This window comes from Gekko japonicus, unplaced genomic scaffold (assembly GCF_001447785.1).
Source record: "Gekko japonicus isolate JY-2015 unplaced genomic scaffold, Gekko_japonicus_V1.1 scaffold671, whole genome shotgun sequence".
Lineage (NCBI taxonomy): Eukaryota > Metazoa > Chordata > Lepidosauria > Squamata > Gekkonidae > Gekko > Gekko japonicus.
In genome coordinates this window covers 283,034-301,102 of record NW_015168068.1, presented here as the reverse complement: position 1 = coordinate 301,102, position 18,069 = coordinate 283,034, and the positions used below count along the sequence as shown (strand labels likewise).

At 41.5% G+C, this 18,069-nt stretch overlaps 1 protein-coding gene across 2 annotated transcripts in view; it reads left to right on the top strand.

Moving 5' to 3' along the window:
- AGPAT5 (1-acylglycerol-3-phosphate O-acyltransferase 5) overlaps positions 1–18,069 on the top strand; it is an 80,004-nt gene that overhangs the window by 44,270 nt on the left and 17,665 nt on the right. Inside the window, exon 6 of one of the 2 annotated variants that reach the window (XM_015414588.1) lies at positions 6,615–6,776. The exons of the other annotated variant lie outside the window; for it this stretch is intronic. Coding sequence (XP_015270074.1) covers positions 6,615–6,776 — 162 coding nt within the window. The remainder of the gene's footprint in view (positions 1–6,614; positions 6,777–18,069) is intronic. 2 annotated transcript variants of the gene reach the window in all.

Genomic DNA, 18,069 nt, shown 5'->3' with positions numbered 1-18,069 from the left:
CTCTCCAACTTTCTAGATCTTTTTTAATGTCTGTCAATGTATTTTTATAATTGTCCCTATACAGGGAACAACACTTATTTGTTATCCAAATCCCTAGATATTTGGTTTTCTTGGTTATTGATGGAAATGTTCTGCAGGATCTGAGCCAGTTTTGTGTAGTGGTTAGGAGCACAGACTCTAATCTGGGAGAACCAGATTTGATTCCCCACTCCTCCACATGCAGCTGCTGGTGTGACCTTGGGTCAGTCATAAGTGCTTTCAGAGCTGTTTTCTCAAGGCAGTTCTTGAGAGAGCTCTCTCAGCCCCACCTACGTCACAGGGTGTCTGTTGTGGGAAGGGGAAGGGATTGTAAGATGCTCTGAGACTCCTTTGGGTAGTGAAGGGCAGAGTATAAATCCAATCTCTTCTTCTCTCTACCTCTCAATACCAGAGATACCAGGAACAGTATCACTTTTAAGTTGTACTTAATGGTATCAGTTCAAAGTAGCTTACCACAAAAGATGGTGTATTTGTAGAATAATAATCATTCTACTATGAGCCTGTCCTGATAGTTAGTGTCTTCCAGAGGAGGAGCATAGTAGCAAATGTGTTCTGAAAGCTCTGTTACCTTCTAATAACAGGATTATCTTTCTCATGGATCACCAGAACACAGCTTGAAGATGTGTATTGTTCATCGATCCTCTCTTTGTTCCTTATCTCTCTGTTGCAGTGTTCTTGAGTCAGCTAATTTGTTGGTGGTTTTGTTTCTTGGCATTGTGCATCTCTGTTTCTGTGATTTTTGACCAACATTGAGATTGTTATCTGGTAAATGACTTCCTGTCTGAGGGTTTGCAATCTATATTTGTAGAAAAGTCATTGCTGTCTTCAGAACAGCAGGTACTGGAGAAACGACTTACTCTGTTTTCTTCAGAGCTATTTGCATACATATAAGGAAAACTTTGACTTGACAATATTTGTATCTAGAGCCTTTTCCCTTACTGGCTAATCGTGATGTACCTGTGGTATGCTTGGACGTCTTTCCTTGACTGCATTAGACAGTTCTGAGTGGCATACTTTACTGCTTTTATATCTTTCATCAGTTCCATAAACCATGAAGGAAAAAGAATTGTTAAGTATTTATATCCAATTAAAAAAAAATGGAATAGGGGATTCAAATATACATTCTTTTATATACACATACACACAGATTATGATAATTGCTTTTTTAAAGCTAAAATTTATTTGTGGAACTAGCAGTATACTTGATAAATGGATCCTAGAAAATGATTTTCAACTTGTCTGGAAAAAGGAACGTTTATTCTGTAAACAACAGTTTTGAGCCTACCTTTCCCTCACTGTAGTGATTTCTTTCAAATCAATGGCTCTTAAACCAAAACAGTACTTTAAGCATGGAGCTGTACTCTTTTAAAATAGCACTAATATTCCTGTCATCTTTTTGAACACAATAAGGGCAAGACTAAGTAACCTCCCTATTCTTTTCTCTTTTTTTAAATACTGTTTTTGGGAAACAGTTCTATTCGCAGCAGGATGCTGTAATTTTTAAAAAATAAAGGCCACCTCTCCTTTCCATTTTGTAACTAAAAGAACTTCCCATGATATGGATATGAAACTTATTTTAAGAAGAAGAGTTGAATTTATACCCCGCCCTTCGCTCCTTCTCTTCTTCTCCCCATAACAGACACCCTGTGATGAGAGAACTGTGACTGACCCAAGATCACCCAGCTGGCTGCATGTGGAGAAGTGGGGAATCAAACCCACTTTGCCAGATTACAGTTCGCTGCTCTTAACCACTACACCAAACTGGCTCTCAATCAGAAGGGCTTTCATTAACTTACTTAGGACAAACTTCATTTTTCCCACATACAAATAAATAAGGGAATAGAAAGGTAGAGGCAATCAGAAACTAAAGTTTAATCAGAAGTTCATAGTTTACCTCGCTTGGTAGTGAGTTTGATGGAAATGGTATGCAGGGGTTGGGTGACGGGAGGCATATGTGTCTGTTACAAGTTTGACCAACAAGCAGAACCCATCTGGGTTTGTGCCTGAGCCTGGCAATCAAATTGGAAAGAGAACGTCCATCCTACCACTGGTTGCAGAGGTTAGGCAGTTGTTCTGGTACAACTGTGCAAACAAGGAATAGTATCCAAAGAGGCAGCCTAAATGAAAAGGTAAAGCTGTTCTGGGTGGAAATGGAAATGAGGCAATGGAGAACTCTTGATGGCTGGAAATTTTGTATGATGAAACCTTTTTTTGTACATGAGGTTGCTGCAAAACCTGGGGAAAGTCTACCACTTTCACATCCACACAGGTGGAATACCAACCCTTTTGTGAAAGAATGCTGGTGGATGCAGGTGCCTGACTTTCATAGTATTTTACAAAAGTGTGTAATTTTTGCCTTATTACTATGTAGTTGGGAGTAACATGTCCACTTTCCAACTTTGGTCCCAGCACAAGGGTAGCCTAAACATTCTTTCCACTGCTTCTCACTCTTAGAAGCTGCCAGATTAAGCTTTGTAGCCAGACGTGTGCCCAGTCTGGGTAGTGACCAACATAGGTTGCAACCAAAGAATTGTGACCAAGTGACAAGGCTCATAATACTAGCTTGGATGGAGGACAAGAGACCTGGAACTGAAGGAAACTATCAGAGATAGTTAGAGGGAAACTCCAGCATTTATGATAATATCAAGCATACAATAATACACATCGGCATTATATTGATGTATATTAACCTAAAACACTCCAAGCATCCTATACACAGTGGACAATGTGGTTTTCTTTGGAAGGGGAGACAAGAGGCCTAAGAGGTAGAATAAGAAAGTGAAGCAAGGGCTTAAAGGTGTTCAGGTTCTACACACCAGTCCAAATTCTCAGACTAAGTGCCTGGGCAGCCAATAATCCATAAGAGTAAATGAAAAGGCAGGGGTAACATCCACACAACATTGCAGCAGATGGGGGCTTAGGCTCCTACACAACTAATGGGTGGCTTTGTACAGATAAGTGGTCCCTGCAGTCAGATTCTGTTCCAACCCTTTTATCATTTGAGTTGCCCTTTTCTGCACTTTTTCCAAAGCTATAATATCCTTTTTAAGGTGTGGTGACCAGAACTGCACACAGTATTCCAAATGAGGTCTCACCATTGATTTATATAGGGGCATTATGATATTGGCTGATCTGTTTTCAATACCCTTCCTAATAATCCCCAGCATAGCATTGGCTTTCTTTATTGCAGTCACACACTGTCTCGACATTTTCAGTGAGTTATCTACTACGACTCCAAGATCTCTCTCTTGATCAGTCTCTGCCAGTTCAGACCCCATCAATGGGTATTTATATTTAGGATTTTTGGCTCCAATGTGCATCATTTTGCACTTGGCCACATTGAACCCCATTTGCCATGTTGACGCCCACTCGCCCATCCTTGACGGATCCCTTTGGAGTGCCTCACAATCCTCACTGGTTTTCACCACCCTGAACAACTTCATATCATCCGCAAATTTAGCCACTTCACTGCTTACTCCCAACTCCAAATCATTAATGAACAAGTTAAAAAGCAGTGGACCAAGTACTGATCCCTGCGGTACCCCACTGCTTACCACCCTCCACTGAGAAAACTGCCCATTTATACTCACTCTCTGTTTTCTATTAATTAGCCAGTTTTTGATCCATAAAAGGACTTGTCCTTTTATCCCATGATTTTTGAGCTTACTTAGGAGCCTTTGATGAGGAACTTTATCAAAAGCTTTCTGGAAGTCAAGGTAAACAATATCTATTGGATCCCCCTTGTCCACATGTTTGTTCACCCCCTCAAAGAACATTAACAGGTTAGTGAGACAAGATCTTCCCTTACAGAACCCATGTTGAGTCTGCCTCAATAGGTTTTGTTCATCTATGTGCCTACTAATTCTTTCCTTAATAATGGTTTCCACCAATTTACCCGGTATCGACGTCAGACTGACAGGCCTGTAATTTCCCGGATCTCCTCTGGAACCCTTTTTAAAGATGGGAGTGACATTAGCTACCTTCCAGTCCTCAGGAATGGAGGCTGATTTTAAGGAGAGATTACATATTTTTGTCAGGAGATCCACAAGTTCACAATTGAGTTCTTTCAGAACTCTTGGATGTATGCCATCTGGGCCTGGTGATTTATCAGTTTTTAAGTTGTTTATCAGTTTTAGGACCTCCTCTCTCGTCACCTCAATCTGACTCAGGTCTTTCAACACCCCTCCCGAACTCAGCGGCTCTGGAGTGGGCAAGCACCTCTCATCTTCCACAGTGAAGACGGAGGCAAAAAATGCATTTAGCTTCTCAGCCATTTCCCTATCATCCTTCAGTACTCCTTTTACCCCTTGGTCATCCAAGGGCCCCACTGCCTCCCTGGCTGGTTTCCTGCTTCTAATGTATTTGAAGAAAGTTTTATTGTTGGTCTTTACGTTTTTTGCTATATGCTCCTCATATTCCCTTTTTGCCTGCCTGACCACAGACTTGCATTTTATTTGCCATAACCTGTGTTCCGTTTTATCAGCCTCACTGTGACTAGCTTTCCACTGCTTAAAGGAATCCTTTTTACCTTTCACAAACCATGCAGGCTTTTTCCTATACCTGTTTGTGCCTTTCCTAACCTGCGGAATATTTTTTTTGAGCTTCTAGGATCGTAGTTTTAAATAGTTTCCAAGCTTCCCCAATTGTTTTGACCCTTTCTACTTTTCCTTTCAGTTTCCTCCCCACATGTCCCCTCATATCAGAGAATGTACCCCTTTTAAAGTTAAAAGTGGTTGTGTCAGTCTTTTTGGCCAATTCCCTATTTATACAAATGTTGAACTCAACAATATTATGATCACTGTTCCCAAGCGGTGCAATCACTTTTACATCTCTCACCAGGTCTTAAGTGTTACTTAGGACCAAATCAAGGATCGCCTCTCCCCTGGTAGGTTCCATGACTATCTGCTCCATAGCACAGTCATTTAAAGTGTCTAGAAACTCAATCTCTTTTTCTCGACTAGAACACATATTGACCCAATCAATGTGTGGGTAGTTAAATCACCTATTATGACACAGTTTTTTTGTCTAGCTGCTATCTTTAATTCATTCATCATTTTATAATCCTCCTCTATCTTTTGACAGTTTACTGTTCCTCCCCGCCTCCCGCCCCCAATAGCCAGTCGGAACACAGAGTTTGTTTGCATATGCGGCCTGATTGGCCTTTGCCTCTAACATTCTAAACAGTTTGCTGTTGCTGTTGGGAGTCATTGAATGTGTCCTGAGGTAAAATACATATCCCAATCTTCCCTTAAACGGTCACTGGAGTTGCCAATCTCTCTGTGGGGCCTGGAGATCTCCCAGAAATCACTGTGTTCCCCAGCCACAGCACATCATTACCCCTACAGAAAATTTCCCAGGTATTACAACTGATCTCCTGAGGACCAAGATCAGTTGTCCTGGAGACAATGGCTGCTTTGGGCAGTGGACTCTATGGCATTATACCCTGCTGAAGTCCCTCCCAACCCCAACCCCTGCCCTCCCCAGGCTCTACCCCTCAAATCTACAGGTATTTCCCAACCCAGAGTTGGCACTTTCCAGATCCTCGGAACCCAGAAGACATGGCATAGGAGAAGGTGGTTTTCTACCTTAGCTGCCACTGCATAACCCCAAATCAACATAAGTCATGGGTGGAGAGAACCACACCTGTTACCATGGTTACCATTTCAGAATTGAAGTTCTTTATTCCCAATGGGGAACTATTTCGGGGGGGGGGGGGCTGGAGAGCCAGTTTGCTGTAGTGGTTAAGAACGCAAACTCTAATCTGGGAGAACCAGGTTTGACTCCCCAGTCCTCCACATGCTGCCAGTGGTGTGAGCTTGGGTCCATCACAAGTTCTCTCAGAGCTGTTCTCTCCTTGAAAGAGCTCTTGTCAGCCCCACCTACCTCACAGGTTGTCTGTTGTGGGGAGGGGAAAGGAAAGGAGATTGTACGCTGCTCTGAGACTCTGAGTGAAGGGCAGGGTATAAATCCAATCTCGTCATCCTTCTCCTTTCCTTCTTCATCATTTCCTCCTCCTCTATGGTGAGGGGAAATAATTCCCCCAAATGTAAAGTAGCGATCTCTGTGCAGGCACAGAAAACACACTTACCTTCAGAATTCACTGGTGAGACAGGGCAGTCTTGTTGGGCCGGGCAGCTGCGCAGCCCCACTAATTTCATGGGGCATGCTGCCAGCAGAAATGCAGCTTGTGAGTCATGCTGGGCCCAGCAGCAGCCCTGTAGTCTGTAGTGGCTGGGCAGCACAGCAAAGCCCCTGAATTGCACTGGGCTCAGCATGAAAGTGCAGAGAAGGGAATTCCCCATATACACACAAGTATTGTGGGCCCACATTTGTAAACTGTATAATCCCCAGAATCTTTGAAGTGCCCAGAAATAATATAGCAAATAACTTAGTATGCAAAAAGAGCCCCAAAAGCACTAGTATATCATCATCTGCAGACCAGACAAAAAGATGTAACCATGTATAAGTTGCAAACTGTAGACTGGGAATTCTATGACACCCACTTTTTCTCCCCGGTATCCTTTAATACTTTTTATCATACCTCTCTAGTATGTGTACTTTTTTTTCTCCCTTAGAACTTGCAGTGTTAAACCATGTTCTTACTCCACGAGTGAAGGCTACAAAAGTTGCTGTGGACTCACTGCAAGATTACTTAGATGCAGTATATGATGTTACAGTGGCATATGAAGGTACTGTGGATCTTAAAGGACAAAGAAAAGTGGCACCATCCATGACAGGTGAGTAGTTCATCTAGTTCAAATTCTAGTTCAAACTCTAAAAAGGCATTACAGAAGATAGGGTTGCCAAATCGGGCCGGGGAGCGGCTCAGCCACGCCCCCAACGTCAGCACGTCGCCCGTCACTTCCGGCGACGTGCTGCCAGCGCGCGCGCGCACTGCCACACAACTCCCAGATCGCGCCGCCGCGGGGGGAAGAAGATTTGGCAACCCTAACAGAAGATGAATTTTCGATTACTTGATTTCTGTAAAGTGGTAGTCAAGACTTGCACAGTTTGTGGCCTACAGCCATATGTTGTAGCTTGCCAGATGCTTTACAATCACTCTGTTTTTGAGGTAGCAAAATGTGGATTTTTTTTGTCCCTGATGATCAGGGGTGTTGAACTCATTTGTTATGAGGGCCGGATCTGATATAAATGAGACCTTGTTGGGTCGGGCCATGTGTGTCATGAAATGTAATACCAGGTAGCAGAGATATAAACTTTATAAAGGACACAGACAACACAATTAAAGATTTTTAAAAAACTTTAAATAAAACATGCCTAAACACTAGCGATCTTGCAATATTTTGTCTATTTAACAGTCTCTGATAACTGACACCTCTGCTCTGAATTATTACATAAAAATATCTGTGCTGTAGCAATATCGAGTATGTTGTTCAGGTGTGTATCTGTAAGCTGCAGACCTACTTTTGATTTCTTGACATGTATTACAGAAATCTCATGCTCAGTGTTCCTAGCATAGGACCCAGGGGAAAACATAAAATGGCTGGGCATTGCAACCTTTTGTACAGAAGTTGCTTCATGTGGTGGTCAAGAACATGAGAAGGCATCCTAACACAGACTGAGGGCCATGTGTTGTCTACAAAACTATACTCTTCCCCAGAGAAATAACTACAACTTCTTACAAAGGGGGTGATCTCAGTCTAATCCACCTCACTGGCTTGTTGTTATTCCTCCTCTAAAATAGTTTGCATTGCTTTCTTACTGAGAGAGACTGGATCATGAGGACATGAATACAGTGAAAACCCAGCTGCACCCAGGAGAGCCCTGGCATACAGAGCCGAACAAAACACACACACAAAAGCTCATGCCTTGAACAAAATTTTGTTGCCTGGTATTTCTCCCATGCAATTGAGGCAGCCCAGCAAAGCAAGCTCTCCCTTGTTCCCTCCCTCCCTTGAGGGAGGAGCCTCAGCCAGTGGAAGGAAAGAAAGGCTGCCCTTTGTCTCCAGGAGCCTCAGCCAATTCTTTACCAGACTCTCTCAATCACACAGGAGAGGCTTACCTATCAGTCTCTCCTGTGCGACTGAGAGAGACTGGTAAAGCAAGCTGTAACATGGCAACAGCAGCAGAACTGCAAATGGAAGTAGGAAACAGCCAGGGTCTTGCAGACCTCATTGGGACCCTCTAAGGGCCTGATCTGGCCCGCAGGCCGCATGTTTGACACCCCTGGTATACATGCTGTATGTGCACTGCAAAAAGAAATGGCAGTACTTTTGTTTGGTGTCCCCCCCCCCCCCAATCTAGAGAACTTCAGCACAAGATAAAAGCATCCTTCAGAGTTGAAGGCAAAAGAATGCTGTGGTGGTGGGACATCACCATGTAGCCAAACCTGCTTTTTATGCCACTATGACATTATCACTCTGACTTCATGACTCCCCAGTTGGCTGGCATCTGTAGCCTCCCAGAAAAAAGACCCTGCTAAAGTTGCTGTTGAGAACTGCAACAAACATTTCAGGGAGCAAGAACTGTTTTTCCATACTGAAAAGGTTTTTCTGTGAACATTCAGTCCAGCCTTCCCACACATAAAAATATGTTGATTATCTTCAATATCATAGTAAAATTAGTGGAAGGAACAACCAGTTCATGTTAATGTTCTGTGCATGTTCATGCTATGACAGGTATAGTATTTTGTTCCAACAAACTGAGAGCTTCCCCTCATACAAATCTTAGCAATAGCTAAGCTTGAAATGATCATTCTTGGCCTTCTCAGCAATGGCACTTTGCCTTTAGCATACTGAACATGCTTTTTACAGTTGGAACTTCTTCATCTTTCCGAAGTCTAAGAATAACTTTTTTAACTGTCATCAGACATCAAGATTTAAGTCCGCTGTCCCTGTGGTGATCTTGTTTATCTGCTAAGAACGGGGATCCACAGTTTTGTTACACATGAGAGTTTGGGAAACTTTCGCTTGGGTTGGGAGCTATGGGAAAGAGAAATGGGGATCTTCCTTGGCCTTGTTCTGTGTTTTAGAAGTGCTCAAAGCACAGAGATGAGACCTTGCTTCTCTCTCAAGTGAGGAAAGACAAGAGATGAGGCTTTACTTTTCTCTCAGAGAGAAGCACAGAGATGAGACCCTGCTTCTCTTTCAAGTGAGGGAAACGGCGTCATCATGGTGACCACAAATTTTCACTGGCTTCCAAAATTGCCCAAAACTTAGAAAGCCCTGGCTTATATTGACATATATACGCACTTATTGAAGTCTGTGTTTATGCTATTACATAGCCTTTCCAAGTAGGTATAAAAAATTTGTAGTGGATCATATTGTTTATAGAGTGGTATTTTTCCATCAGATAGAGCATTCAAAGCATTTTTTGTTCTACTTTGGGTTAGTGCTGAAGATAAATTCTCATTTAATTGTTTATGTTTTCATAGACTTTTTTCAGTTCTTGAATTCATTTGATGGATATTATGATGCAAACTTATAAAGCTTGATGGAAGTAATGCTATTCTCAAAAATTTTCATTGCTTCTCTGCACTTCTCTCAGACCTAGAACTGGTGATTGTATGAATTATATGAAATCTGCTATATTAGGACAAGATTAGATTTTCAACACAAAATGCAAATAAGCATAAATTCCAGAATACGAGCCATGTCAGTATGTTGCAGGAAAAACATATGCGCTTATTGAAGGTGCTGTAAGGTGTTTAAGCTGTAAGGTGCCACAAGATTGTCATTTGATTATAAATTGCAAACCATGCTGTAATGAATGGCGAATATGTTGAGGGGCTACACAAATCCACGATCTTTAAATATTTGACCAAATTCTATTTTGGAATAAGGAAATTGAAAGTGTTGTCTTGCAAATCATTCTGCATAGACAGTGTGAGAATGACTTTTGCCTGAAGTGACTCTGCTGGTGCAGAAGAGTGTTTACATTTTTCTCTCACACCGATCTTCTCCCCATTAGAATCATGGAAGATTATGAATTGAACCCTCTGAGCCAGTCAGCTACTCCTGAGGGACTGTGGTGTGGGATGCATGGGATGTAGTATCTTGGAGTAATCCTTCTTGCGTGAGCTCTTGATATCCCATTCATGACCTTCAAAAGGGGCTTTTCAGGGGGCTGCCATGCTAGGGGGTAAAAATCCATTCTTTATTGTTTCTTATTGGGGGGTTTTGTATCTTTGTGGTTCTTATGATTTAACCCTTTCAGATTAGAATTCACTTGGCCAGTTAGTAGCAGAGAAACTACTGTGAAAGCTCAATAACAGAATGTCTACAATTACTCAAGTTGGTGAGATTGTCCCATTTTCTATAACAAAGCCTACTTCAGCGGGGTAGGGCGGGGTATAAGTGGAAAAATAAATAAAAAATAAAATAAAATAAAAATTGTGATACCTATTAAATTGTCTATATGACTAAAATACTTAGTCATATTGACTGAAATACTCAAATACAATTTTTTAAAAGCTTGTTTTCCTCAACATGGTAGGAAGGTACTTGGGAATTGGTTCTCTGGCACAAAAGACTTCAGAGCTGGGGAGTAGCTACTGCAAATAGTCTTCCACTGGTATTTTGATGAAGGCAAGATAGAAAGAGGCCACTGGTGCCTGTGCTTGCGTCTTATACGATAAGGTCCCTAGAATGCAAAAAGGTAACCTGATTGCCATGAAGCTCCTCAAATGGATTCTGTAATGAGCAAATAAAATAGTTTGTACTAGTATTTAAATATTTTATTTATTTATTTATTATATTTATATCCCGCCCATCCTGCGAACAGGCTCAGGGCGGCTCACAAAAGCGGTACAAAGTACCTAAGTACATAAAACCAATAAAACATTTAAATAACATAAAGCAACAAAAATTCTATCATACATCTCATACTAATTTAAAGTGCTCCAAATGTAGAAGGATTGATGGCGTGCTCATAACTGTGGAATCCAAGGTCTCAGTCCAGCAGTGTCCCACATACTCTCCAATGTAAATAGCGGCCAAGTGACGGGTTAAGGCCAGTCCTATGCTCCAGATGGTCAGGTGAAGTAGTTGGTGGTGTTAATGGCGGCGGCTCCTAATTGAAAGCCTCGTGGAAGAGCTCCGTTTTACAGGCCCTGCGGAACTGCAAAAGGTCCCGCAGGGCCCTGATCTCTTCCGGGAGCTCATTCCACTAGTAAGGAGCTTCCACTGAAAAGGCCCTGGCCCTGGTAACGGTGAGCCTTGCATCCTTGGGGCCTGGAACAATTAAGCGATGTTGCGCCCCTGTGGTGTGGTATGAGCACTGCCTTGTTGTTAGGGGAAATTAGCTTATGTGGCAGGGGAGGCCAGAGTGGTATCAGGGATCGCACACCACTTTATACCAAGGTCCAATACAGTAGGAAGACTCCAGATTTGAAGAGTAAATTAAATCACTTTTATTAAAGAATTTCCCTAATTACAAGCACACTAAGCATTCAAGAAAGAACACACAATTCAGAACCAAGAAAGCAGAGGTGATGATAGGTGATATGCACTAAGGAGGAGGCCCAAATGAGAGACTTTGGGGTGTACTCAAAGTATAGGCACCATTCTGAGTGCACACCTTGATGCCCATGTGCTTGGATAGATATAGACATTGGAACACAATGTGGACCAATGGAAGGCCTTGAGGGGCTTGCCTCAGGTGAAGACAAAAGGTTACCTGGATCAATAAGGTGTGTGACACCAGGAGGAGCAAAACCTAGGTGTGACCAATGAGGTTACAGAGAGGCAGAGTCTGGATTCACAATAGCATTGATGAGATTAGCCAGGTGTTAGATGGCTCTACTGGAGCTGGCAAGGTGGGTTTGATTATTGATGGTCCTGCCAAGGCAGGTTGAATAGGTTCCCAGGTTTACACAAAAGGTGGGAAATGGGCCCCTGATTAGCATCGGGAAGGATCGCTAAATATTTGAATGTTTGATTGGTTTATCTCGGTTTTCTGCGGGATGGAGCACATGAAGGACAGTTGTGGAGATAAAGGATTTTCACATAGACATAGATATCACACAAAAAGGGCTAGGTGAAGTTCTGGAGACAGGAGAGCGCAGAGGGTGACCTCTGAATAGCCTTTAGAAATGCAGATACTTTACCTGGTGGAATTCGGCATTGTTTCATATGCATACCTTGTTGGGTGGAGTGGGAAGACTGGAGATTGCTTTGAGGGCTGCTTTATGCAACCTGAAAATGGAAACCCTTTTGCAGAGCTGTGGCTAGCTCTATGTTTCAGGCCAAGAGTGCCTTCCTTGGCCTGAGTTTGTGGGTCTCTGGTTCAGATTAGAAGTGGGATGCCCGTGAGTAAGGAAGCACCTCTGGGCTAAAACTGTAATAGCTGTTCTTTGAAAACATGCTGGGATCACTACAAAATTCATACTAATGAAAATTGAACATAGGACTTAAAATTAAAAGAAACTGAGTTTTTCTTGGGATAAGAAAGGTAGTATACATGTTAAATATGAAATACCGTTTGTCAGCTCTAAGTAAAAAGTATAATAGGAAAAATGAAAAGGTACAGGAATTGTATTATTTGAAAAAGAAAATAAAAGACTTTTTAGCAACCCTGATTGCAATTTATGGTGTGAAAAACAAGCTGTTGATGAGCACAACTCTGACTTAAATCAGTAGATTATTTTTGTGGTGAAGCTGAGTGTTTGTAAAACAAAAAACTTACTTTCCAGAAAGTTAAATATGTTGCCTTTGCTATAGGGCAGTAGTTTGAAATGTTTACATGTGCTGGTTCAAAGTTCATCTGTTGAACACAAATGAAGTTGGAAGTATAGGATGCTCAACATCCTTATTTGATATCAAATTGGCTGTTTGGAATGTGCTGTAGAAATTTTTTCCACAGACAGTTTTCCATTTCTAAAGGCTTTGGTAAAATTAATAATGAGTGGATGACATTACCAATACAATATTAGGCAAGCTTGGTAGTTTCAGAGTTATAATTAATGTTTTTCAGTTAATTATTCTTAGGAATTGTGTGAGAGACTAGATGGATGTTTTAATGATTTGTGAATGGGAGGTGGGGGTATGAAATCAGAAATGCATATAATAATCCAAATTAAAAATCAATTTATTTCACCTGATTGTGTTTGATTTGACCTGCACAACCAAAGATAAAGTTATTGTTTGTGTTTCCTCTCATACAGTGGAAATGATATTGTAATCACTGATTTGATATAGAACTAATGAGTAATGCAAGCGATGTGATGTCCCTGTGACCTCCATGGATAAGAGTTAAATTCTGTTGACATGTGCATGGACAGCCATGGCATATGTACCATTTTTTCCATATGCTAAAATTAGTATGTCCACAATTTTCAGTGCCTTTATTTATTACTTTAGATTTGTGACTCACCCAGTCACTGCACACAGAAGGCTCCGTTAACAGTGTTAAAATTAATAAAATCTGTTAGTCAATTACATAATCTCAGATGGCATCAGTAATTTTCTTCGTACCCACTCCAGACTGTGTTGCCATCTTGTGGGAGGGGGGGATGAAGCTGTGTGCTTTTTAAATTTTTACAATTGTTATTCCAATAAAAGCAATTTCCATGTAATGTAACATTTAAATCATGCTGTTTCTTTTCCTAATTGCATATTTCAGTGCAAGTATTTGTAGCTATTAGGATATAAAATTAACATGTGGTAATTTTAAAATTTGTTTACTAAATGTAAATACAAATAAACATGCTAAATCAGATCCCACTCTGTTTAGGGCACTGGAAAAATTTCCAAATTAATTTTTCAGGAAAACCCAGATCAGTGTTTGGGCACATTACTGATCAAGAAGGCCAAGCAGTTTGTCTCTGGTTTTAAAATACAGTGATGCCTGAAGTACTGTGTACTACTGACTTCACAAACCGTATAAATTCATGCCAGCCTTTCTCAGTTCACAAATCTGGCACCCTTATATTAATTGTGTAATACTATATTTTCAATGTACTTCCATCCCCATCTCAAGCACTTGCTTAAGTCAGATATACAAAGCAAGCCTCTGTCAATTAGTTTTGATGTTTTACAGCACAATCCTACGTGGAGTTAATGCCTTTTTAAGCTCTGTTGACTTTAGTGGACTTAGTGGAAGCCATATATACTAAGCTTATTATTTTTTTAATCTGTTAAAAACACCTTCATTATTCTGTATGCTAATTTACTCCCCAACTGCTATATCTATTACTCTTATTTCTATTTCTGTTTCATTGTATCTGAAGAAGTGTGCCTGCACAAGAAAACACATACCTTGAATAAAACTTTGTTGGTCTTAAAGGTGCCACTGGACTCAAACTTCGTTCTTAGTAAGGTAAAGGTAAAAGTTCCCTTGCTCGAAAGCCATTCGAATCCGACTCTAGGGTTGCGGTGCTCATCTCTGTTTCAAAGCCGAAGAGCCAGAGCTGTCCGAAGACGTTTCCGTGGTCATGTGGCCGGCATGACTAAACACCAAGGCGCACGGAACGCTGTTACCTTCCCACCGAAGTGATACCTATTTATCTACTTGGAATTTCTTGCTTTCGAACGGCTAGGTTGGCAGGAGCTGGAACTAGAGATGGGAGCTCACTCCATCATGCGGCACCCGAGTCTCAAACTGCTGAACTACTGACCTTCCACAGCCTGCAGTTCAGCATCTTAACCACTTGAGCCACCGCAGCTCCTCATTCTTAGTAGAAGGATGTAATTGTGTTTAGGATTGTACAGTTAGTGTTCTCTTTTCCTTCAGCCATTTCATTTGAAGTTGTGGGAGATACCTGGAAGCTGAAGTATATGACAAGTTATAATGGCCCCATCCACTTCCCTCCCTCAGAGGCAAGATTTTCCTCTGTTTTTCTTTCCCTTTCTGACTGAACAGCTCTAATGGTCTGTTTCCTTCTTTTCTGAAGAACTTTGGCTGTCCCACCCTGTCTCAGTATGATATTTTACTGCTGGCTCAGCCCAGGAACCTGAGGGAAGGGTCAGGATTGTCCATTAAAAATGGCACTTGAGACATTTTGAAATTCAAAATTGACAAAATATTTTATTCAACATAGAGGGGGAAAGTCAGGTGAAATCAGGGCTTGAAAATTCTGAGGTAACTCAATATAGATAACTGAGTAAAATCCATACAGGCACAGACTTCAGGTCTTATGTTTCAGGCTAATGATAGTTTCTTAGGCTTTTCACAGTGACATATCTTTATGTTGAGAGGCTTTCATTCCAGTGTTTTCCCAAACACTCCAGTATACTTTCTTTGAGTATTCTTTGACTCTTTGGTTCCCAGAAGGCTGGTACGCTCTTTTCAGTACCCAAGCCCCTTCTCTTGAAACAGCAGTACTCATCTTGAGTTTTTAACTGACTCTTAAGGTTTCTAAAGGCAGTTTCTAACCACACCAGACCTGGGATCTCTGCATTCTTTGGAACTATCACCCTGTTTAGACTGGGTAGGGAAATTTTTCTCTCTAGAAGATCTATCCCTTTTCCTTGGACTGAATGGGAATCATCAGCTAACTTTCCAAACTTCTTTGCCAACTTTCCCCCAGTGTTCCTGTCTGTGTTAAACTGCTCTCAACTAAGGGTGAAATCAAGCTGTGTCAGCACTCAACTCAGTCAAGGCAGAAATCTGACTCTCTCCTCAGCATGCCACTCTCTCAAGGCTATCTCTGCTCAGCTGATGCTAAGCAGTCGGATTGCTTGGAGCAGCTTATCACTTAAGGCTCCCTGGCTCTGTGAAGAATTAACCCTTCACAGTCCTTTACCTGTTTGTACAGCACTTCTAAGCGTTTAACAGTGCAGTTCATCACACATATGTAGAGTGTCTTGACCACATCTTCTATTTGATCAGAATACCTCTAGGAAATTTCCTTCCCTAGCTCAGCACAGGCTGTGGTCAAAGCTTGATTGATATAAAACAAAGAAAAATACTTCACCTCACCCCCCCCCCCGGTATATTTATTTAAACCTTTTTCTATTCTAGAATTAATAGTATGTTAGAGGAAGATCCCATGTTCACCTTGAACCAATGTAAAGTAACCAGGACCCAGCAATTTAGATAACATAAAGACCAAAAATATTGCTGCACAAGTTCATATGTTTACAAAACTAACAATAATGACATTTTAATATTTCAGCAAAATAGTAACATCAAAAGACCGAAGTCTTCAAACTGCGGAAGCAAGGACGAACTTTCTCGAGCTTGACAGTCCGTTTCGAACCTGAGTCTTTATCAAACGTCCTACAAAGAACAACAATTTTAAACAAGGGATAGCAACTCCTAGGAAAATTTTTACAAAAATCATTTTCAATAAAACTACAATATTTTAATACATACAGTTTGTGTTGTTATTTCTTCAAAGCATGAGTTTCCAAAATATGTGCATCAATTCTAAAAGTATAATAATAATGCTAGTTTAATATTATACATCAATAAATATTAAAGAGAGATATACAAAATTTAAAGAGGTAGTACATATAGACTTACCAAAAGTGGCTAATAATAGCTCTAGTATGTAACAGTTCCATCTGGATAATACATCTTAGCCCACTCTACAAAGACCTTCATTATAAATAGTGGTACGTGTCACATGTTAATTGTACCAAGGGAGGCCAACATACCATACTCCCATGTCACTTTCAATAAAGACTCAGGTTCGAAACGGACTGTCAAGCTCGAGAAAGTTCGTCCTTGCTTCCGCAGTTTGAAGACTTCGGTCTTTTGATGTTACTATTTTGCTGAAATATTAAAATGTCATTATTGTTAGTTTTGTAAGCATATGAACTTGTGCAGCAATATTTTTGGTCTTTATGTCACCTTGAACCAATGGCAGATTATATTCCTCAGCTGCCAGATCTCTTAGTTCAGGCACTCATCCGTTCCTGCCAAAGTATATTTGAAATATTGGAATTTTCATTCTTTGCCACCTTCTTACAGTCTGACAAGTTTGCATAAAGCAGAGTTCTGTTTCTGTCAGTATTCATTAATTTGGAATAATTTCCCCATTCCTGTCCTGCTCCATACCTGCTGTCATGGCTCAGGTGGGGTGTCACCTGATGCTGCCACCACTCTGGTTCCAGGCTCCTCTGAGAAAGCCCAAAGCACCTTCCCAGGCCTTTAGACCTCCCTTTTGGCCGAATAATAGGCATGAGGACCAGGCAGAGTGAACAATAAAAATAGTTTATTTTATAAGAGATCAAACAACAAGGTGCAGAATAATAACAGTAAGTGCGTGAAAAAAGAAATCAAATGCCCTAACATGTCTAAATGTATACTGTCCCTAGCCCACTATTCCAAGTGGCACTAGAGTACTCACCCTCCCCTCAGGATGAGGGTCTCTTCCCTACAGCAGCCTCAGGCCCTTCTGGCTCTGTCCCCTGGGGAAAAGAACAGTTTTTCCTGCTGCACCAAATCTTTTATTCCAAGCCCTCCTCTTTTCCTGTTGGTCAATTTTGGCTCCAAAACCGCTCCGAGGCTTCTGGGAGTTATAGGCCCAGCCTCACCTACTGCTAGTCAGGCTCCCTGGGCCTAGTAGGCCTCTGGTGGCACAGCCCAGATCATGACACCTGCCGTTTCAGAACAGAATCCTCTCTTCAGCCATTGCCATGCAATAGAATGAACAAAGAGGAGGGAACATGTACCATTATTTAAATCTCTCCTTATATATAATTGTGAAGTGGAGTGGCACTTTCAGCTCTCCCATTGGCTGTGAAATGTGCTCCCTCAGCCATTGGCCCGTCAGCCGCCACTCAAGAGTACTCGTGTGCCATTAGCCGGGTGCTGGGTCTGCTCCTCTTCCCCACCCACTCCCCCTTCAGCTACTGTGCCCTGTCAGAATTACTGGCAAACTGCTTTCTCTCTTGATGAAGACGCTTCTCCTGCTTACCTCCTGTGTGGGACTAACTTTCCCTTCAGTGTCTGCTGTGAGGAACTCATTGGGGCCAGTCCTGACTAGAGTTTGCCAGCTCCAGGTTGGGAAATTCCTGGATATTCTGTGTCTAAGGAAGCCAGAGTTTGAGGAGGGAAGAGGAGAGGCCTCAGCTGAATAGAATGCCATAGAGGCCACCTTCCAAAGCAGTTATTTTCTCCGGG